At 35.7% G+C, this 22,123-nt stretch overlaps 1 protein-coding gene across 1 annotated transcript in view; it reads left to right on the forward strand.

Moving 5' to 3' along the window:
* WDR64 (WD repeat domain 64) overlaps positions 1-22,123 on the forward strand; it is a 121,033-nt gene that overhangs the window by 17,418 nt on the left and 81,492 nt on the right. Inside the window, exons 5-8 of the mRNA XM_012751342.3 lie at positions 829-858; positions 2,035-2,145; positions 4,647-4,861; positions 7,934-8,068. Coding sequence (XP_012606796.2) covers positions 829-858; positions 2,035-2,145; positions 4,647-4,861; positions 7,934-8,068 — 491 coding nt within the window. The remainder of the gene's footprint in view (positions 1-828; positions 859-2,034; positions 2,146-4,646; positions 4,862-7,933; positions 8,069-22,123) is intronic.

The raw sequence follows: 22,123 nt of genomic DNA on the forward strand, positions 1-22,123 counted from the left end.
AAGTCCCTGATGAGAAAAATCTTTTTCGACTTTTCAGATGAAAGACAGTTTGCAGATAGCCATGACTAATAGCGATCTTTCTGATCCACTTTTAAAAATTTCACATAATCTATTTCTTCTGGACAGCTCTTTCCTAGATATTCTCCAAGGCCATCTGAGCTTGCAAGAGAAACAAGGCCATTGAAACACTTCAACTACTTGCCTTCACCTTGGGAGCAATTATCATGCCTCAAGGGTATGAAAGGCTGCTCGTATACATACTAGTTCTCTGCCTGGGATAAATCTGCAAGTCTCAACCAGCATAGTGCCTAGTACATGATATTCGCTCAGTAGATAATTTACTGAATGAAAGAGGAGGCCCACTGGATAGAGTGTTCTTTAAGTGTTTCAATAACATGGAGAGAACTTTCTAATGAAACAATGCTATTTTTTCGACATCACTCTATATTCATATTGATCTATTTAGTATTTGCTTAAGTAGTCTTGCCATTGCTGTTGGTATTGTTTTGCATTCCCAACTTTTGGTATCAAATGTTCCTCTGAATAACTAAAGAATGTGAGGTAGTTTTCATATGGAAGGAATAAAATAATAAGTGGAAGACTCTTAAGAGCAGTCACCAGGCTTAAAGATAGGCCCTAGAGATCCAAGCCTTGTCCAAAGCAGTGTGCATTATTCCACAGAGATGTTTCAGGGGAAGGAGACGCATGGAGGGTAGAATGACAAGAGAAATCAAACCAAGGAGAGACATTGTGTTGTTATAGAGGCAGCATTCTCATCTCTAATTGTAGTGCCAACGAGTTTTCATTATTCTCTTCCTTTGTTCATAGATGAAAGTTCAGACCAGCACCAATATTACAGTAAGTATATGTTAAAAATCAAAGTTGGGGCTATGATGATGTTTCCTCCAAAATTCATCAAAATCTCAATCAAGTGCCTGAATAGGCTCCGAGCATGTTTCATAGATTGTAAATTTATGTGTGTTGATTAGGATCAAAACCAAGCCTCGAGCAACAGCAATGAGGATCCAGGTCTTGCTTTCTGGAGTTAAATTGGCTGCAGAGAATTGCTTGGAAACCGGTTATTCCTTGGAAGCTTCAATTGAAAAGCTTCTCCTAAGGTTTTCCAAGCATTCACTATCGGGGAATGTAAAAAATGGGCACAACTTAAGTTGTGGGAACAACAAGGAGGTAGCCAATAGGAATGATTTGGAAACGTTTTATTTTAAACTTGAAAGCAACGTTAAAAATTCTAGTGCCATTCTGTAATTCACTTAACTTATATTGCTAATTGGAATAGTAACCTTGCAGCAGATGCTTTAAAGCTACTGTGACTTGCTTGCAGAACCCTACCATGGATTTATGAGACAGGGGGAAGCTTGCCTTTTTCACCCTGCTTGCATGCACTCAGCACACTGAACTACAAAGCAGCATGCCATGCTGCCTGGCAAAGGAATTTGGGTTCTCTTTAAACCTCAGAGCCTGATTTCTTAAGCTGAAAAAAACCATTAGAATTTCTAATACGTTTTACAAAAGATTCAAGGACGAGCCTGAAAAGCATATAGCACTCATAAATGGGAGCTCCTAGCCAAGCTAGCTTGGTGTCTTTAGTCAAGACACAAGACAAATTCATTGACTTCAACTTATCATTGACCAGGTACTTCCTAAGATCTTTTCTAGCTAAAAATTTTAGCGTGGGGACAGGGCCAGAGAGCTTGCTCAGTCAGTGGCCTAAATCTAGTCTCCCTGTGCCCCTGTGAAGCGCAGTCTCACAGCAGTGAATGGTGCACAAAGATGCCCGGCCAGTTGCCATGCACTTCCAGGGGGCAGTTTCAGCTCTAGATGAATCACTCTCCAGATGATGGTACTGAGAAACTCAGGTAAGGGTCAAAGGGGAAAAATGGATGCACTGTGAGCCTCCCCTGTAAATAAGGCAGCGAAACGGGCTTTTCATTTAATTAAGCTACTCATTAGTAGCCATCACCATGCCATAGAAGGAAACGCATTAGGTCCTCCAACGCTATGCTTTTCTATTAGGACACCTCCTGGATTACAGGATGTGACTACCTGTCACAGCTGAAACGGATCGTTGCCACTACAGAAAGGACCATTATTGTCTGGGATTATAAAGCTCAAGGGAGCAGCCAGGTACTGTGACAAGAGAAATACTCAAAGAAATAAGATTGTCTTTTTAGTACTAGTAGGATATGAGCAATCCACTTTCTCTATTGAACGTCAGTTTCTTCATATGTAAAATGAGAGGGTTTAAGTGAATAAGTCCTTAAATCAAATTCAGCATTAATATTCCACAATTAAAAGAAAATGTTCTTTCCATTTAGTGTATATTTATTTATTTATTTTTCTTTTCTTTTTTTCATTTAGTGTATATTTAATTTGGGGCTTTTTGTTTTGTTTTGTTTTCAAGAGCAAAAGAGAGGCTAATTCCTTCTTTTATCCCCTTCTCTGAATCAAAGTATATTTCTCGTTATACTCATGTTAATAAGTTCAAATCCTTTCTCTCAAGTCTAGCTTCATTAGGTAAGAAAATTACTAAAATCAAGTGCCTAATTCTGGCAAAAAAAATCTAATGAGGCAGTCTTTAAGTGGCTGAGATGTTACCACTTAACCAATCTATAGTATTTATTGAGCATTTGCAGTCATTTAGAAGTAATGAACATGTTCTCTGCACTCAAACAAAACTCAGTCTTGAAGCACATCATGAATAAACATAATGTATATTATAATGGTCCAGAAGATTATACAGTAAAAAGGAACAAGTACAATAGGGGTTCAGGGAGAGGTGAGATCACTGAGCATAGGGGTTATAAAAAAAAGTCTTCAGGAAGCCGGCTGACTTTGCAGGACATGAGGATTAAGAAATAATTTAACCTTCCTCCATGCCTTGCTTGTTCCACACGTTGTGAAAAACTAAACTTCCTGTGCTATTTGTCCACAATGTTGTAAACAACTAACTGGTGACACCAGAATAATTGCAAAGAAGGCAGCTTGTTGCTTAGCGTACTTTATTATGTGGTGTGTTACTGTCGCCTACGATTATAGACCAGGTGATATTAATTTCCAAAACCCTAAACTGCAAAGTCCTGGACTTTGAATGTAAACTCTTCTCCTTTTAGCTCTCTACTGTGTCCACTCTTGCTTTTCAATCCCATACACAGAAGCCTCCAGTTCCTTGAAAGTATCTTCTTCCAGTCTTAAGTCCCCTACTGTTCACTTCTTCCTTTCCAGCCTGTACCCCGTAGGTGTGTCATCTGAGATGGTCAACCACGCGCTTCAATCTCTGACTTTCAACCTGGATAGATGCTCCAGCCCTTCTCTGTCCTCCACAGTGGCTAAGCATCGCTGGAGAAAAACACGAACCATGCTATTTGGCATCAGGGTCTGCAGACTTGGCTGAGCTCTTAGTAGCAGCTTCTGTCAATCTCTTTCTTGTCCTTGCCAACTCACTCTCCCATTCCTCACAAGTAATCCAAAATTTCAGTATTCTTCCCAAGCCCTCTCCCTCCAGCAGATGGACTTGCCTCTATTTTCCCCAGAAAACTGAGTCTACTCTCAGACTTGTCTTCTTCAAAATTCCAGCCCTCCCACCTACAGCTTTAACTGGAAACACATCCCTACTTCCTTCTTTTCTTCTTCCTTCCTCTCCCTGAAGACAAAATATTGTCTTCTGACACCTTCTGACACCCCTGGCCCCTCTTGTCTTGGCCAGCATAATGCTCCATAGCCTCTTTCTTATCTATCTTTGGACATTACTTTCTCCTTTTAGGTTCCTTCCTCTCAACCTCTTCTTAATCTACCTCTTAATCAATTAAGGTCTCCAGATCAAAGGTCACTTTCCCTGACCATGGGACCTAAGTGGTCTCTTCAATCATTCCGTATCATAGCACTATAATTGATTTCCTTAAGTGCACTTCTATTATCTGAAATGATCTATTTTCACTTATCTGTCTTCCCTCCACTAGAATGCTAGTTCCATAAAGTCAGAAACTTTGTCTTAATCATCATTCATTGTATAGCCATGCCTGGAATAGTTCTTGGCACATAGTAGGTGCTCAATAAATATTTTTTGATTGATTGAATAAATTTGTAGAGACTGAATTTCAGAAGAACGAATAGCTATATAGCTTAATGAACCCATTCAATAGTACAAAGTTAGCTTAACAAATACTTGCTGAAGATTTCTGATAAACTTGGATGTTAGGATTTTTTTTCTCCTGATGACTCCTTGTAACATAATTGAGACTTTGATATTTCATTTTCCTGTTTAGCACCCAATTTTATGGCAGTGATCTGGTAACACCTGAACCTTTTTATGCTTACTTTGATATTTTCTTATAAATATAAGAGAGGGCCATTTACAGTAATGGATCAGAAAATCTCATTCCTTATTGAGCCAAAGGTAGAATGCTCTACCCTCTTTCCCCACAAAACAACCAAAAGCATAATGTTAGGCTCACAGTGAGTGTTCATTAACTTTACTTAGTTAACTGTTCTTTTCAAGTTATTTTAATCACTGTAGGGGTATCTAAAATGAGAAACATCAGAAAGTAAAACTTTTATCAAATAATAGGAGCAACATTTATTAAATAGAGCCAAGTAATAATTCATTGAAAGTATTCTTCTGTTTCTAGGAAAACTATTTTGTCATAAAGCCCATGGATCACTGCCTCCTGTGTGTGTGTGTGGTGTCTCTGCCCGACCACCTTTGCCGAGACGACATCATCTTGGGGGATGATGGTGGTTTTGTGAACAGATTCACAGTAAATAGTGATGATTTTGGACTAAAGCAGGCAAAATCCAAAAAGAAATTACAAAGTCAGGTCTTAGACTCAAAGAACTTTAAAAGGTAAGGGTATTATATGGGCACTATAATCATTTTAATAATTATAGTCATTGTTCAAGCATATATAGGGGTGTGTGTGAGTGTGGTGTACATATATATGGAAAACAAGGTGCAAGACCCCCATGGTAGATATTTGAGATACAAAGCTGAAGAAGAAATGCTTCTTGCCTCAATGAACTTCCAGGATAATTGGGAAGATAGGAAAATCAAGTAACTGAAATTCCTATTTCAAATGTTATTGACGACTAAAACTTAAAGGTACTTGAAGAGTTAAATGAAAAAAATTAAATCATAAAAAAAGTATAAAAATATATGTGACTATTTACTGGCATTTGGATATGGGAAAAGATTCTGAACATAAAAGCAATGGATACAAGATTCAAAGAAAAAGTTTGATAGATTTGACTATGTACAAAATAAAGCCTTCTGGACATCAAAAGATAACATTTAAAAAGTAAATGACAAATTAGAATAAATATTTGTAACAAATATGACAGACAGTGGGTTGATATTCTTTAATAAGTGTTAGAATTCAATTAAAAAATAACAATCCCCCAAGAGAAAAATGAACAAAGGCAGGAACACATGAGTGACACACATGCACACACAGTACAAATACATTTCAAAATAATCATCAGACAAAAATGCTAACAGTTATCTCCAACTCATGATTATTATCTCCCTTCTAATTATAATATCTTTGAAGTTTTTAGAGTAAGGTATATATTACTCTTATTATCAGAAAAAAATAAATTTTGTATTAAATACATCTTCCTTAATAATCAAAGAAGTACAAGTTAAAATATAATATAATTTTTGACTTATGAAATTGGAAAAGATTAAAAATGAGAAAGATTCTGTGAGATGGGTATTCTGAGGTGCTGTTGGTAGGAAGTGTGAATTGCATCAACCTTTCTAGAAAGCAATTTGGGAAGATTAATAAAATGTCTTCATAAACATTTATAGATTGGGACCTGGGATCCCCATCTTCAAAAATGTAGGTATGGTTATCACAGCATTATTTCAAATGGTGAATTATCTAGTGTCCAATAGTAGGAAAATGACTAATTTAAATAACTAGTCATTTACATACAGAATTCAGATATATGAAAATAAAATATAAACATAATGTAATATAAGTGAAATTTATGTAACATATTGATATATAAAACACATTTTTTGTCAGACACTTAAAAATATTTAAGGTATTAAGGATATTCAATAAACCATAGTATAACTATGTTAGGGAATGCCACGTACCCATTAAACTATGTTTTAAAAATATTTAATAATATGGAAAATGTTTATGATATAATGTTAAGTAAAAAATTATTTTTGTATGTACATACGAATTCAATTTTGTAAATGCACTCGTGTGTATGTATTTTTACTTAGAAAAATATTAAGTGTAAATATCCAAAATATTAATAATGGTTTCTATAGGACTTAAGAGTGGTGATTTTTTTTTCCTTCTTTATGTTTCTTTACTTTCTAAATTGTTCTTTCATTTATTTTCTTTCATAATTAATTTTCTTAAATACAGGAGTGTACTTTGTTGTTAATGTAACAAATATTTTATCCTGGAGTTAGAATATGAAACTAAAAGCTCATTACAACTGTTCCTACATGGAATTAAAGCTAGTCCCATTGCTGAATGACACAATAAAACCACTGGCTCCATTTTCCATCCTTCACATGTGAGCAGTAGTACTCAGCCTCCCCAAAGTACGAGACACAGCGGGGGATTTCCCCAGTGTGTGATGTGCTGCTCTATATACGATCAAGCGTTGCGTTCCAGTTACGATAGGCTGTTAGAATAGGTGCTGAGACATGAGACATATGCCACCTGTCAGAAAATGCCACGGCCCTTTGTTGTCAATTCCTGTTTCCATTAGGTAGATATGTCAAAAATGAGATATGGGAATCTGAGGAATTTGAGGAATCTGGGTACAGTTAAATGAAATTAATTCTTGTGAATAATTATTTGCAAGTAGATGATTTAATGATGTAGATGATTTAAATCATCCAAGACTGGGGTGTGTATATATGCTAAGTGTTGAGGCATTTTCTTCACCAAGAGATCTTCAAACCTGAAAGAATGAAAGTATTAAAAAGAAAAATACCTTTTTAAAAGGAGTAATTAAATTCTGAGGCTATCACACAAATTTTCCTGAAGCTATCATCCACAGAATTCATTCATGTTGAATGGGTGGGGGGTGAGGGTAGCAAACACTGATATGCAAAACATTGTGCAAATTAAAAGAAAAAAGTAGTCAGCATCCAGAGTTCAAAATTAAACACAATCTGGCAAGGAAATAGAAATCTCTTTCTCCACTCTGATTAAGGCCATGTTGTGGAACTTTCATGCCTTGAGTTGTAAGCGTGTCTATCCCTCAGTTAGAAGCTAAGAAACTTGGAGACAAGAATTTTACCCGGTCTTTGGTACCTGGGATATAGTAAGTGTACAATAAATGTTTGTGAATGAGACCAGTAAACCACTAAATATGAGTAAATATAACCCCATGACGATGGCTTCTTCCAGATTAAGACAATAATGTTGAAGCAGAGATTTGGCCTCTAAGTCTCTCACTCAAATGCTTTGTGAACTGAGGGGCAACTCTCTGATAAGGAATATGGTGTATAACCCAGCCTCAGCCTCACCAGCGATCTGGGGTTATAAATTTCCCAGTTGTTCAGTTTTGAAAGTATTAATGGAAAATATAAATAAATATTTTTCAAATGAATTGACTCATATAATATATAAAATAATATGAAACACAGTGCTCCACATGGATGATCAGAATTTTTTAGTAAAATAAGGATAACAGTGCCAATATTGGGCTGGGATTCTCTAGTCTTCTAAAGTTACTTTTTCATTTTAAATATGCTTGATTATCAACATTTAGTTAAACAGTTAAAAGTGGTATAATGCATAGGACTGTATTATACATGCAGGTTTAGCACAATTCAGAGTTACAATTTAGTTAAAGTCAAGGTAAAATGCTGAGTAGAAACTCAACATCATATGTTTATGTGTCTAACACAAATCCCATCCCAACTTTTTTCAATTCCCAGTGTTAAAAGGAAGCTACATAATGACTGGGTTATGAAAGTTAAATATATTCCAGCCCTAGAATGCTTTGGATCCTGCTCCTTAGACAGTGTTCATTCATTGGTCTTGGAAACCTTGAAGAGACTCGAGGATAATTTGTAAGTACAGCAGTTTATATATGTGAACATTCTATGACTCTCAGACGTTTTACAGTGATAAGCCCATGGCAGCTTTGAAACTTTCAAACTCGTTTTAAGAAAAATCAAATGTTAACTGTTCCATTTGTTTGACGAGGTTAATTAGATTTTTTTTCAGGAGGAAATTGAATTCACTCCTGCAAATGTAAACATGATATATCCTCCTGACAATTTTGCTCATTTGTTGTTTATTGCTATAAGCTACTTAAATATGCACGTGTATCTGTGACTATATTATATAGAGTTTTGTTGGTAAAACTTTGCACTTTTAAAATCATTCTTGCAAATCAGTTGGCTAGCCAGTCACCTGTGAGTATGATCTGCAAAGCAATCATCATGTTTCATGGGTAATACACAAGATAGCATTCATAGAGGAAGGTGAATTTGAATAGTGTTCAGTATTGTTTTCAATGTGATTAAATATTAATAAGTAGAAAACAGCTATCGTGTTCCAATTTTTGTTATTAAAAGTTCATTGAGGTATATACCACAACATGGATAAATGTCAAAAACACATTATGCTAAGTGACAGAAGCCAGACATAAAAAGACTGCATATTAGATGATTCCGTTTCTGTGAAATGTCCAAACAAGGCAAATTTATAGAGACAGAAAGTACATCAGTGATTGCCCAGAACTGGCAGGAGGAGCAGGTATTCCAAATGGGCACCGGGGGACTTTCTGGGGTGACAAAAATGTTTTAAACTTATTGTGGTGACTGGTAATTGTTACACAACTCTATAAATTTACCAAGAATCATTGAATTGTACACTTACAATAGGTGAATTTTATGCATGTAAATTTTATGGTATATACTGAGGTATTATTATACCCCAATAAAGGTGTCTTAGAAAAATACATTCAGACTTCTGGTTTCCAGTCAGGCATATAAGAAGTTTGGAAGCTGTCATTCCATCCTAACAGTAAGTAAAAAGCTTAACAAACTGAAAGATAAATAACTTTTCTTAGATTTGTCAGAGAAGTAAGGTCACATGGCAATTTTGTTGCCCCCAAATTGGAGAAACAAAGAGGTAAATACTGAGAATCACAATTTACTTGAACAGAAACCCAAGAGGAGAATCCTCTGAAGTAACCAGGAGTGGGGCAGGAAAATCTTTTTGTTTTTTTATTTTAGCGTATTATGGGGGTACAAGTGTTAAGGTTACTTATATTGCCCATGCCCCCCTGCCCCCTCGAGTAAGAGCTTCAAGCATGTCCATCCCCCAAACGTTGCACATCTTACTCGTCGTGGTTGTATATACCCGTCCCCTCCTCCCCCCTCCCACCCTCCCGACACCCGATAAATGTTACTCCTATATGTCCACTTAGGTGTTGATCCATTAATACCAATTTGCTGGTGAGTACATGTGGTGCTGGTTTTTCCATTCTTGAGATACTTCACTTAGTAGAATGGGTTCCAGATGTATCTAGGAATATACAAGAGGTGCTATATCACCATTGTTTCTTAAAGCTGAGTAGCATTCCATGATATACATATACCACATTTTATTAATCCACTCATGAATTGATGGGCACTTGGATTGTTTCCAAAGCCTTGCAATTATGAATTATGCTGCTATAAACATTCGAGTGCAGGTGTCTTTTTCATTTTTGACTTTTGATCTTTTGGGTAGATGCTCAGTAGTGGAATTGCTGGATCAAATGGTAGATCTACTCGTATCGCTTTGAGGTATCTCCATATTGCTTTCCACAGATGTTGAACCAGTTTGCAGTCCCACCTGCAGTGTAGGAGTGTTCCTCTCTCCCCGCATCCATGCCAGCATTTGTTGTTTGGGTACTTTTTGATAAAAGCAATTCTCACTAGTGTTAAGTGATATCTCATTGTGGTTTTGATTTGCATTCCCTGATGAGTGGAGACATTGAACATTTTTTCTTATGTTTCTTGGTCATTAGTCTATCTTCTTTTGAAAAGTTTCTGTTCATGTTCTTTGCCCACTTTTTAATGGAGTTGTTTGATAGTTTTCTTGCTGGTTTTCCTGAGTTCTATATAGATTCTAGTTATCAGCCCTTTATCAGATGTGTAGTATATGAATATTTTCTCCCATTTAGTAGGTTGTCTGTTTGCTTTTGTGATAGTTTCCTTGGCTGTGCAGAAGCTTTAATTTGATCAGGTCCCATTTATTTATTTTTGCTGTTGTTGTGATTGCCTTTGGGGTCTTCTTCATAAATTCTTTGCCTAGGCCAATGTCTAGAAGAGTATTTCCAACATTTTCCTCTAGGATCCTAATAGTTTCACACCTAAGGTTCACACCTAAGTCTGTTACCCAGCATGAGTTGATTTTTGTGAGAGGTGAAAGGTGTGGGTCTTGTTTCAGTCTTCTACATGTGGCTATCCAGTTTTCCAAGCACCATTTATTGAATAAGGATTCTTTTCCCCAGTGTATGTTTTTGTCTGCTTTGTCGAAGATTAGTTGGACAGTTCTGTTCCACTGGTCAATGTCCCTGTTCTTGTGCCAGTCCCAAGCTATTTTAATTACTATAGCCTTGTAGTATAGTTTGAAGTCTGGTAAATTGATACCTCCTATTTTGTTTTTATTGCCTAGGATTGATTTTGCTATATGGGATCTTCTCTGGTTCCATATGAAGCGTAAAATTATTTTTTCTATATCTGTGAAAAATGATGATGGTATTTTGATAGGGATTGTGTTGACTCTGAAGGTCACTTTGGGTAGTATAGACATTTTAGCAATGTTGATTCTGCCGTCCCATGAGCATGGTATATTCTTCCATCTGTTTATGTCCTCTGCTATTTCCTTCTTCATTGTTTCATAGTTCTCCCTGTAGAGGTCTTTTACCTCCTTAGTTAAGTATATTCCAAGGTACTTCATTTTCTTTGTTGCTATTTTGAAGGGAATTGAGTCTTTGATTTGGTTCTCACTTTTACTGTTGTTGACGTATATGAATGCCTCTGATTTCTTTGTATTGATTTTGTATCCTGAGACTTTACCAAATTCATTTATCAGATCAAGGAGTCTCATGGTTGAATCCTTGGGGTTTTCTAGGTATAATATCATGTCATCAGCAAAGAATGAGAGTTTGATCTCTTCTGCTCCCATTTGGACACCCTTAATTCTGCTCTCTTGTCTGATTGCTGCAGCGAGAACTTCCAGCACTATGTTGAACAGAAGTGGAGATAGTGGGCAACCTTGTCTTGTTCCAGTTCTAAGTGGGAATGTTTTCAATTTTTCCCCATTCAGTATGATATTGGCTGTGGGTTTGTCATATATGGCTTGTATATGACATCATTGTGTCATATATGGCTTGTATCCCACATATGGGAAGCCATATGTGGCTTGTTTGTCACATATGGCTTCCCCTTAGGGAAGGGGCAGGATAATCTCAACTGCAACTGATAAATTTCTGGTGGCTCAGTATGGGCAATTATTTTTTTTTTGGCATATTATGGGGGTACAGATTTTAAGAGTATGGGCAATTTGAGAGTTAAAAATTTCAGGGTGGGGGGAGCCCAGTCATAAAGGATCTCCATACTTTTGTGAGTTTTACCTCCAGGAGTTCAACCAGGTTCTCACAGTGAATATCAACGAAAAATCACCTCATGCTTCTGTCAGGGAGAAAGGAAAAGGAACCATTTGGAACTATGCCAGAACATTCTTCTCTTCTCACCAAGGCTTGCCCTCATGAGAAACTATTTCACTGGAGCCTAAACTACTGGAGTTTTGTCAGACCATAACCAACCTAGGGAGGGAAATATCCACTCTAGGCATCTGGAGTAAACAAAACAGAAGCACTTGTGAAGTTCACGGTTCAGAGGCAGAGGCTCACTGAAAGCCTGAGACCTAATCACAGGACTGTAAACCACTTCACCTTCCTCAACAACTTGCCACCACATTACCAAAAGCCTATTTACAGCAGTTGTCTTTACAACTGTCCAGCTATCAAGAAAAAATTACAAGGCGTGCTAAAAGGCAAAAAAGAGTTTGAAGAGACAGAGCAAGCATCAGAACCAGAATCAGATATGGCAGGGAGGTTGGAATTATCAGACAATTTAAGACCACTATGATTAATATACTGAGGGCTCTAATGGACAAAGTAGACAGCATGTAAAAAAAGATGGGCATTGTAAGCAGAAAGATGGAAAATCTAAGAAAGTCAAAAAGAAATGCTGAAGATTAAAAACACAAAGAGAAATCCTTTTGATGGGCTTGTTAGTAGACTGGACATGGCTCAGGAAAAAATTTCTGAGCTGAGGATAGCCCAATAGAAACTTTCAAAACAGAAAGCAAAGAGAAAACAACTGGAAAAAAAAAAAACCCAACCAAACAGAATATCCCAAAACTGTGGATCAACTGCAAAATGTGTAACATATGTGTGATGGGAACATCAGAAGAAGGAAGGGAGAAAGGAAGAGAAGGAATATTTGAGCAATTACTAAGAATTTCTCCCAATTAAAATCAGACACCAAACTCCAGATCCAGCAGTCTCAGAGAACATCAACAAGAATAAATGCCAAAACCCCCCTATACCGAGGCATGATGTACTCAAACAGCATAAAATTAAAAATGAAGGAAAAAAACCTTGAAACAAGCCAGAGGGAAAAAAATACCTTATTTACAGAAGAGCAAGGTAAGAATTACATCTGATTTCTCCTCAGAAATCATACAAAAAGAGAATGGAGTGATATATTTAAAGTGTCTAAAAAATTCACTGGCATTTGTACCCCCATAATATCCTGAATAAAAATAAATAAATAATCTACCAGCCTATAATTGTGCACACTGTGAAATTCCCTTTAAAAATTAAGGAGAAATCATCACTAGAGGATGAGGTTTAAAAAAAAAAGTGAAGGATAAATGAAACTTTCTCAGACAAATAAAATTGGAGGGAATTTGTTGCCGGTAGACCTACCTTTCAAGATATGTTAAAGGACGTTCTTCAGAGAGAAGGAAATTTATATAGTCAGAAACTTAGATCTATATAAAGAATGAAAGCATCAGAGGAGGAAAAAGTCAAAGTAAAGTAAAAATTTTTATTTTTGTTATCTTAATTTATCTAACAGATGATTTGTTCAAAATAATAATGGCAGAATGTATTCACTTATGTATGTTTATGTGTGTGTAATATATACACACAGATGTGTATACATGGCATATATGGTATGTGTAAGTAAAATAAATGACAGCAATAATACAAGGAATGGGAGGGAGGAATTAGAGTTTTTTTGTTATTCTAAAGTAATTGTACTATCCATTTGAAAGTGAACTTGGATTAGTTGTAAATGTATATTATAAACAATAGGTCAACCTCTAAAAATGTTTTTTAAAAAGTATAATGGGTAGGCTAAGAAGATAGAGGAAACGGAATTATATAAAATGTTCTCTTAAAAACACAAAGGCATAAAAAGAGTGAAAGACAAAAATAAGAACCAAGAAAAGGGACAAAAAAACCAGTAACAAATGTAGTAGGTATCAATTTAATTATATCTATAATCACTTTAAAAGTCAATAACCTAAATACATCAATTAAGAGACAGAAGTTGCTAGAGTGATCAAAAAATAAGACCTAACTATATGTTGTCTACAAAAAACCCACTTTAAATATAAAGATATATACAGATCAAAAGTAAAAGGATAGAGAAAGATGTACCATGCTAACACCAATTAATCAAAGGAAAGTAGGAGAAGATATACTAATTTCTGAAAGAACAGAAATTAGTGCAAGGAAAGTTATCAGGTATAAAGAGGGACATTACATAATAACAAAGGAGTCAATTCTTCAAGAAGCCATAATAAGCCTTGAACATGTCTGCACCTAACAATACAGCATCAAAATTAATGAAGCAAAAACTAATAAAACTTCAAGGAGATTCTACTTCTTGCTTTCTATGAAAAAAAAAAAAAAAAAAAAACTTCAAGGAGAAATAATAAATCCACTATTATAATTGGAGACTTCAATACCCCTTTATCAGAGCCAGCAAACAGAAAGTCAGTAAAGGAAGTTGAACTCAACTGGATCAATCAACTGGATATAACTAACGTCTGTAGACTGCTTGTCAACAACAGCAGAATACACATTCTTCGCAAGCTCACATGAAACATTATCCAGGATAGACCACAGTCTGAGCCATTAAAAACTCCTTAACAGATTTTTAAAAATAGAAATCATACACTGTATACTCTCAGATCACCATAGAATTAAACCAGAAATCAGTTAACAGAAAGATAACTGGAAAATCCCAATAAACAACTTAAACAACACACTTCTAAGTAGCATGCGGGTCAAAGAAAAAACTTCAAGAGAAATTAAAACTTATTTTTAGCTAAATAAAAAGGACAATACAACTTATTCAGATTTGTGGGATATAGTGAAAGCAGTGTTTAGAAGAAACTTTATAGCATTGAATGCATATAATAGAAAAAAAGATATAAAATTAATCATCTAAATTTCCACCTTAAGAGACTAGAAAAGAAGAGCAAATTAAATCCAAAGTAAGCAGAAGATAATAAAAAAAAAATAAAGCAGAGAAATCAGTAGAGAACCAAATTGATAAGCCTAACTAAGAAAACTAACTAGCCAGGCTAACTAAGAAAAAAAAAGAGACAAGGCACAAATTACTAATATTAGAAATGAAAGATAAAATATTACTACAGATCTCAGGGACATTAAAAGGATAATAAAGGAAAATTATGGACAACTGTATGCCTACAAATTTGATAACCTAGATGAAATGGAATAATTCTTTTAAAGATACAATCTTCCAATATTCACACATAAAGAAATAGACAATGTGAAAAGGCCTATGTCTATTAAAGAAATTGAATCAATACTTAATAACCTTTCAAAACACAAAGCACCAGGCCCAGATGGGTTTGCTGGTGAATTTTATGAAACATTTAAGGAAGGAATAACACCAAGTCTCTATACTCTCTTTCAGAGGATAGAAACAAAGGGAATACTTCCTAACTCATTCTATGAGTACAATATTACCCTAATACCAAAACCAGACAAAGTTATTACAAGAAAAGAAAACTGTAGACCAATATCTCTTATGAACATAGGCACAAATACCAATAGAATATTAACAAATCCAAATATGACAGCATATAAAAAGAATGACTGTTATGAACTAAATGTTTGTGGACCCCTAAAATTTTATTTTGAAATCCTACCCCCCAAAATTATGGTATTAGGAGGTGGGCCTTTGGGAGGTAATTTAGGTCATGGGGAGAGAACCCTCAAGAATAGAATTAGTGCTTTTATAAGAGATACTCCAGACAGTTCTCTAACCCTCTTTCTGCCATGTGAGCATCTCTCAGCAATGTAGGGATAGAGGGAACATCCTTCTTTGTAGATAAATAAGATCTATAAAAAATCTACAGCTAATATCATACTTAATGGTGATAAACTCAGAGTTTTTCCATGAAGAGCAAGCATAAGGCAAGAATGTTCCCTTTCATCACTTCCTTTCATCATGATATTGGAAGTCATAGCTAATGCAATAAGACAAGAAAAGGAACTAAAAGTTATAGTGATTGCAAAGGAAGAAATAAACTGTCTTTGTTCAAAGATGATGTGATTGTCTATGTAAAAAATCCAAAAGAATCAACACAAAAACTCCTCTCAGAACTAATAAGTAATTACAGTAAGTTTGCAAAATACAAAGTTAATGTCCAAAGTCAATCACTTTCCTATATTCCAGCAATGAACAATGAATTTTAAATTAAAAACACAATACCATTTACATTAACACCCAAGAATGAAATAATAAGGTCTAACAAAATATGTACAAGATATATATGAGAAGAAGAGCAAGATATTTTGTGAATCTCAATAAACTGATTAAAAGTTTATATGGAAAGGCAAAAGATCTAGAGTAGCAAACACAATAGTGAAGGGAAAGAACATAGTAAGAAGACTGACAAATAAAGACTTATGATAAAGCTACAGTAATCAAGACAGTGTAGTATTGGCAAAAGAATAGAAAAGTAGTTCAATAAAGCAGAATACAGAGCACAGAAATAGATTCACATAAATATAGTCAGCTGATCTTTGACAAACAAAGGTACTACAACAGAGCAAAGGTATTTTTCAACAAATGGTGCTGGAATAACTAGACAATAACATGCAAAAACAAATCTAGACACAGATTTTATACCTTTCACAAAAATTAACTCAAAATTGATCATAGACCTAAAAAAAATGCAAAGTTATAAAACTCCTAGAAGGTAATATAGGAGAAAATCTAGGTGACCTTGGGGATGGAGATGTTTTCAGATACAACATCAAAGGCATGATTCAAGAAAGAAATAATCGATACACTGTACTTCATTAAAATGAACAACTTTTGCTCTGTAAAAAGACACTGTCAAGAGAATGAGAAAACAAGACACAGGATGGAAGAAAATATTTGCAAAAGACACATCTGATAAAGGACTGTTACTCAAAATATACAAAGAACTCTTTAAATTCAACAATAACTAACCAAGCAATCCAATTGAAAAATGGACAAAAAATCTGAACAGAAACCTCACCAGAGATATACAGATGGCAAATAAGCATAAGAAAAGATGCTCAACATTATATGTCATTAGAGAAATGTAAATTCAAACAAAATACCACTGCATACATATTAGAATTGCCAAAATCCAGAACACTAACACCACAAAATGCTGGTGGGGATGTGGAGCAACAGGAACTCTCATTCATTGCTGGTGGGAATGCAAAATGGTGCAGCCACTTTAGAAGACAGTTTGACAGTTTCTTACAAAACTAAACATACACTTAGCACATGATCCAGCAATCACACTCCTTGGTATTTAGCCAAAGGAGTTGAAAACATATGTCCACACAAAAACCTGTACATGGATGTTTATAACGGCTTTATTCATTATTGCCAAAACTTGGAAGCACCCAAGATGTCCTCCAGTAAGTGAATTGATAAACAAACTGTGGTAATCCAGGCGATAGAGTATTAGTCAGCACTAGCAGCAGGGAGTATATGGGAAATCTCTGCACCTTCTACTCAATTCTGCTGTGAACCCAAAACTGTTATAGAAAATAAAGTCTATTAAAAATATACTGAGCCACGAGCAAGAATCTGACTTGTTGTAAGAATAAACAACAGCCATATTGTTCAAACTTTGTTTTAAGAATAAGCATAAACCTATCTAAAATATTGGTTAAAACACATAACTGCAAAACTGATTTAATTCCATTATTAAAACTTATTTTCTAAATTCTAATCAATTTTTCTGAATTTCAGCTTTATTATCTAAATATGGGTGAATTGAAATGAGACTGAATTTTAGTGAGAGAACTTGGCTCTCCCCCACCCGTTTGAATTTAGGGTACAACTAAAAGAAGTACTATAAGTGGCAAATAGTCTGTCTAAAAAAGCACTAGTGATACCTTTTATGTACTCTTGAGCTGTTTAATGGAATGCACAGAAAAAATGGAAAACAAAAGATAGCCTCTGCTCATAAAGAGCAGAGAATTTATCTAAATTCTAAAGTTTTTAATTTAAGCAATGGAATAACAGAATTAGAAATTTCATGGAAGAACAGAATATCACATCTCTAAGATGACTAACTACCTTACTTTTTTTTAAACTGTAGACTTTATAAGAGACATATTTTTCACTCATTTAGAAAAAGATAAAAATGTTTATGTTGGTGCATAACATATTGCACTGAGAGATGAATTAAAAACTTTTCACAGCATGTTAAAAACAATTTAATTTCTTGACACCAGATTGGATTCCACAAATATCATTTATATGGCATAATTAATTGCAAAGTTTCATTTAGTTTCTGTAACAAAATTAACTGCTGGTGATTATACTCTGGCATTTTTAAAGAGTGCATTTCTGAAACATTTAATTAAGAAATGGATGCAACTTTATATCCAATTTGATTTTATATTATACTGGCAACTCATCATATATTCATAACCATAAAGAAACATTGTGAAAACACATGCAGATATAATAAATATGCCCTGTGGTCCTATAGAAGACATATATTCTACTTCAATATCCAGAAAAAGGGTTTTCATTTCCAAGATACACAAATCTATAGCTGTGATTTTACCAGGCAAATATTTCCAATACCCTTACCAGGGTAATTAGAACAGCTAGTGGTGCAACTGGAAACCTATATAAGTCATATACAGCCTTTAATCCATAAGTGTATTAATTATCCAACAAATATGTAGTAACTTACTATAGGTTAAGCACTGTAGACAATAAAAATATATTTAAGTCATGATCCCTGCCTCTACATGCTTGAAATTTAAGTGGAAGACACGGATATAAAATCAGTGGTAGGTATGCTGGAGCCAGCTCACATCAACTTATATGCTGAGTTGATTGCTAAAACTTCATGAATTTGGTAAGCCTGTTGTTAAACACTGTCATCATTAAAATTTAAATTATATAGGCTCACAATTCTATTATATTAAAAACAAAGACAATAAACATTCAAAACACCTCAGTTCCTATTTCTTTCTTTTTTTTCTTATTTTTTAAAATTTTTTGTATTTATTTTTTCTCTTTAATTAGATGATAGTTGATTGGTTGTGTAAATTTATTTCTTGTAATTTACTATTATCTGTGTTCTTAAGGTTTTTTATGTTCTCAAGAAATACTATACAGTATAATAATGCACAGCCTAATCTCTTGATTTCTATTTTATAATTTTAGCATTGGAAATAGCCAACTAAATGTACAAATGTAAAAATACTCTTTTAGAAGGAAGAAATGAGCCACTTCATCCACCTAAATGCAGACTTGGCTCGTTTATATTTTTCCCAACTCCACGTTCAGAGATGTCACATTGGTAGTTTGAAATAGGCAATGGTAGAAATATTTATACCTTGGAAAGCAGCAAACCTTACAAATCAACGACCACCTCCTCATTCCCTGGCCCCAGCTGAATACACATTTACCGGAGCACCATTGCACAGGATAATACTTAACAATGCAAAACAGGGGATGTCAGAGGCTAGTTGAATGGTTTAGGATTATAGGTAGAGTAGAAGTTCGGAAAAGAGAGTAATAAATGATAGTCTTTTAGCAAGCCCAGAAAGATAAGAACAAGGAGCCTCATGTAGAGGACTGAGAGAATAAAATTGGCAGTGATTTCATTAACAAGAAAAGCTACGGCAGCCACAATAAACATGCCAAGTCTGCATTTAGGTGGATGAAGTGGCTTATTTCTTCCTTCTTAAAGAGTATTTTTACACTGGTGCATTTAGTTGCCTATTGCCAATGCTAAAATTATAAAACATAAATCAAAAGATAAATCTGAATAACATTGACAAGCGCTAACTTACAGCACTTGCGATTTTTTTCTTCAGAAACTTCAATGTCCCTTTCTCTGACCTCTTACCTTACCAGCTCTTGAATACTCTAACTCCCACTACATCTACTCAATGACCTCATTGAGGTCTCTGATACCTTGATCTCTCTATTATCTTAAATACTGTCAGCCCACTCCTTGACTTTCTTCCCTTCCTACCCACTTGGAGCCCATGTTAATCATCTGAGCTCCTATCTCACCAGCATTCTTCTTTGCAGTACATCCCTGTCTGGCGACTGCATCAATCAGCAAAATCCCAACCCTTCTGCTCAGGATAGCCCATAGCCTGGAGTCCCAATCCTTCTACATGCCTTTGTTCTACATCCTCTCCCACTCCCCTCAGTGACTATTCCAAACTTCAACTCCTTTCCCTCTCCACTGATGTCCTGTCCTCCCATATGATGTAAAAACCTGAGGTCACAAGGTGGAATTCTTCAACACATCATACCTTTCAAAATTACCTATAGCCCCATCTATCCTTTTTTCTCTTTCAGAGGTTAAAGTATCAAACCCTGCATTGGTGACCTTGCAGTTAACCCCTTCCATCTTCTCTGGGATCTTGCCATCTCTCAGTTTCTCCTACTCTCTCATTATCCCATGATGCTGAATTCTCTTCTGATATAAGTAATCCTCTCCTTGACCTACGATCTCCTTCTAATGATCTTCCCTTCTTATTCTGTCTTCTGGAAAGAGTACTCTGCATTCACTGCTTCCATTTCCTGGACATTATTCATGCCTTCCATAATTTGCTCTAATATAACTTCTGCTTCTACTTTGTGGAATCACTTAGCCTAAGAGTTAAGATCGGTATTACTGATCTCAACCACCCTGAAATTCTACTCTCCTGGCTTTTGGGAAGCCAGAGTTTCCTCCTAGTGTCTTACTGTTTGTTTGTTTGGTTTTCTTACGATTCTTCTTTTTTGTGCCTGCCCTTAATGGTGGTGGTTTCTAGAGTTCTATCCTTATCCAGCCTTTCTTCTCACTTTCTGTGCTTTCCTGGGTGATGTTCATTTTCTGCAACACACCAATAACTATGTACTGATGAAACCCAAGCTATCTTGAATTTTGGACTTATCCCTGTTCAACATTTCCACTTGGATATCTCATGGACCCTCAAACTCATACAATCATATCTGAATTTAATTTCCCCACCCCTAACTATATCTTCTGTAGCATTTTGTATTTTGTTTAGTATTACCATGATCTACCCATCACCCCAGTTGGAAACCTGGCAACCCCATATGACTCCTTCCTCTCCCTTAATCCCCACAAATTATCAATTACCAAATTTGTGTTTATCACCTCATAAACACTCATTGAATCTGTCTTATTTTCTTTATCTCTATCTCTTTCACTTTCCAGGCTCTTATCTCCACTGGCCTCTTGCCTCCATTTTATCCCTGTCAAAACTATTGTCCATTAGTCTTCCAGGGTATTCTCCTGAAGAAGACATCCAACCACCTCAATACCTTTCATGTTTCTCCATCCCCTCTCCATAGCACTTCCATAGTCTGGCCCCTGCATGTCCCTCTACCTTATCCCCTTCAGTGCCCTTCACTGCCCTGTTATTGGCTTTCTGTAAATCTGAACTTCTTTCTGCTTCCTGGAAACTCCATGCTGGGACCTTGTACAGGTTTGGGACCTGAAACACTCTCCCCATTCTCCTTTCTCTTTCCCTTCCCAGCCTCCATTATCCTTTAAGGATTAGATGATACCTAGTCCAGGGAATTTTCCTGACCTTTCCCTATCACCTGTCTTCCGAGATGGGTTGAATACCCTTTTTATGCCTCTTCTTTGTATGTATTGCATTTTAATTATGTTTAAGGGTATGTCTTTTCAAGACACTAAGATTGTTGAGGATTGTTAATATATCCAATGTTCTCTTTCTGATTATTCCATAATTTGAGCAAAAGTACATAGAGGATTCCAAAAGAAGCTCTAGAGTAGAAGTCTGAATATTTTTTTAGTAAATACTAATTGATGAGTCACTGTGTTTGAGGCACTTGTACTAGGGGCTGGGAATTTAAAGATAAATAAGACCATGCCCTTGATTACATGGGTAATGAGGGAGAAAAACGAGTGATTCTCACAGAGGGTGATAAGTGTTGTGACATAGATGTAAGAGAGGGGTATGGGAGCAGAAGAGGGTGCTCAGAGCATCTTAGTGTAGGATTAATGGGGGCTGGGAGAGAAATAGGGGAAGGCTTCCTGAAGTTGTCATGCTTGCTGAGTTTTGAAGAATGGGTAAGAGTTGGTCAGTCGAAGCAATTGAGTGGATAAATAGACACACTAAAGAAATGGCATTTGCAAGGATATGGAAGTGAAAAAGAAGGTGGTGAGTCCTAGAAACTGCAAGTGGTTCAATACGATTGGAGCACCCAGGGGCAGAACTGTTGGGAAAGATGAGACCAGACAGGCCAATATGAAAAGACCTTCATACTATGCTAAAGAGCTGGGATTTTAATCTGAAAGCTATAGAAAGCCATTGAATGCTTTAAATAGGAGAGTGATAAAATATATGGTTTTGACAGATTTCCCTGAAGCAAGGTGGAGACTGGATTGGGGAAAGGCAAGTTAAAAAGAGGGAAAATCAATTGGGGGAGATTATGACAGTACTACTACAAAAGAGAAATGATGAAGGTTTGAACTTAACTATTGTAAGTAGGGATGGAGAGGGAACA

Source organism: Microcebus murinus, chromosome 19 (assembly GCF_040939455.1).
Source record: "Microcebus murinus isolate Inina chromosome 19, M.murinus_Inina_mat1.0, whole genome shotgun sequence".
Classification (NCBI taxonomy): domain Eukaryota; kingdom Metazoa; phylum Chordata; class Mammalia; order Primates; family Cheirogaleidae; genus Microcebus; species Microcebus murinus.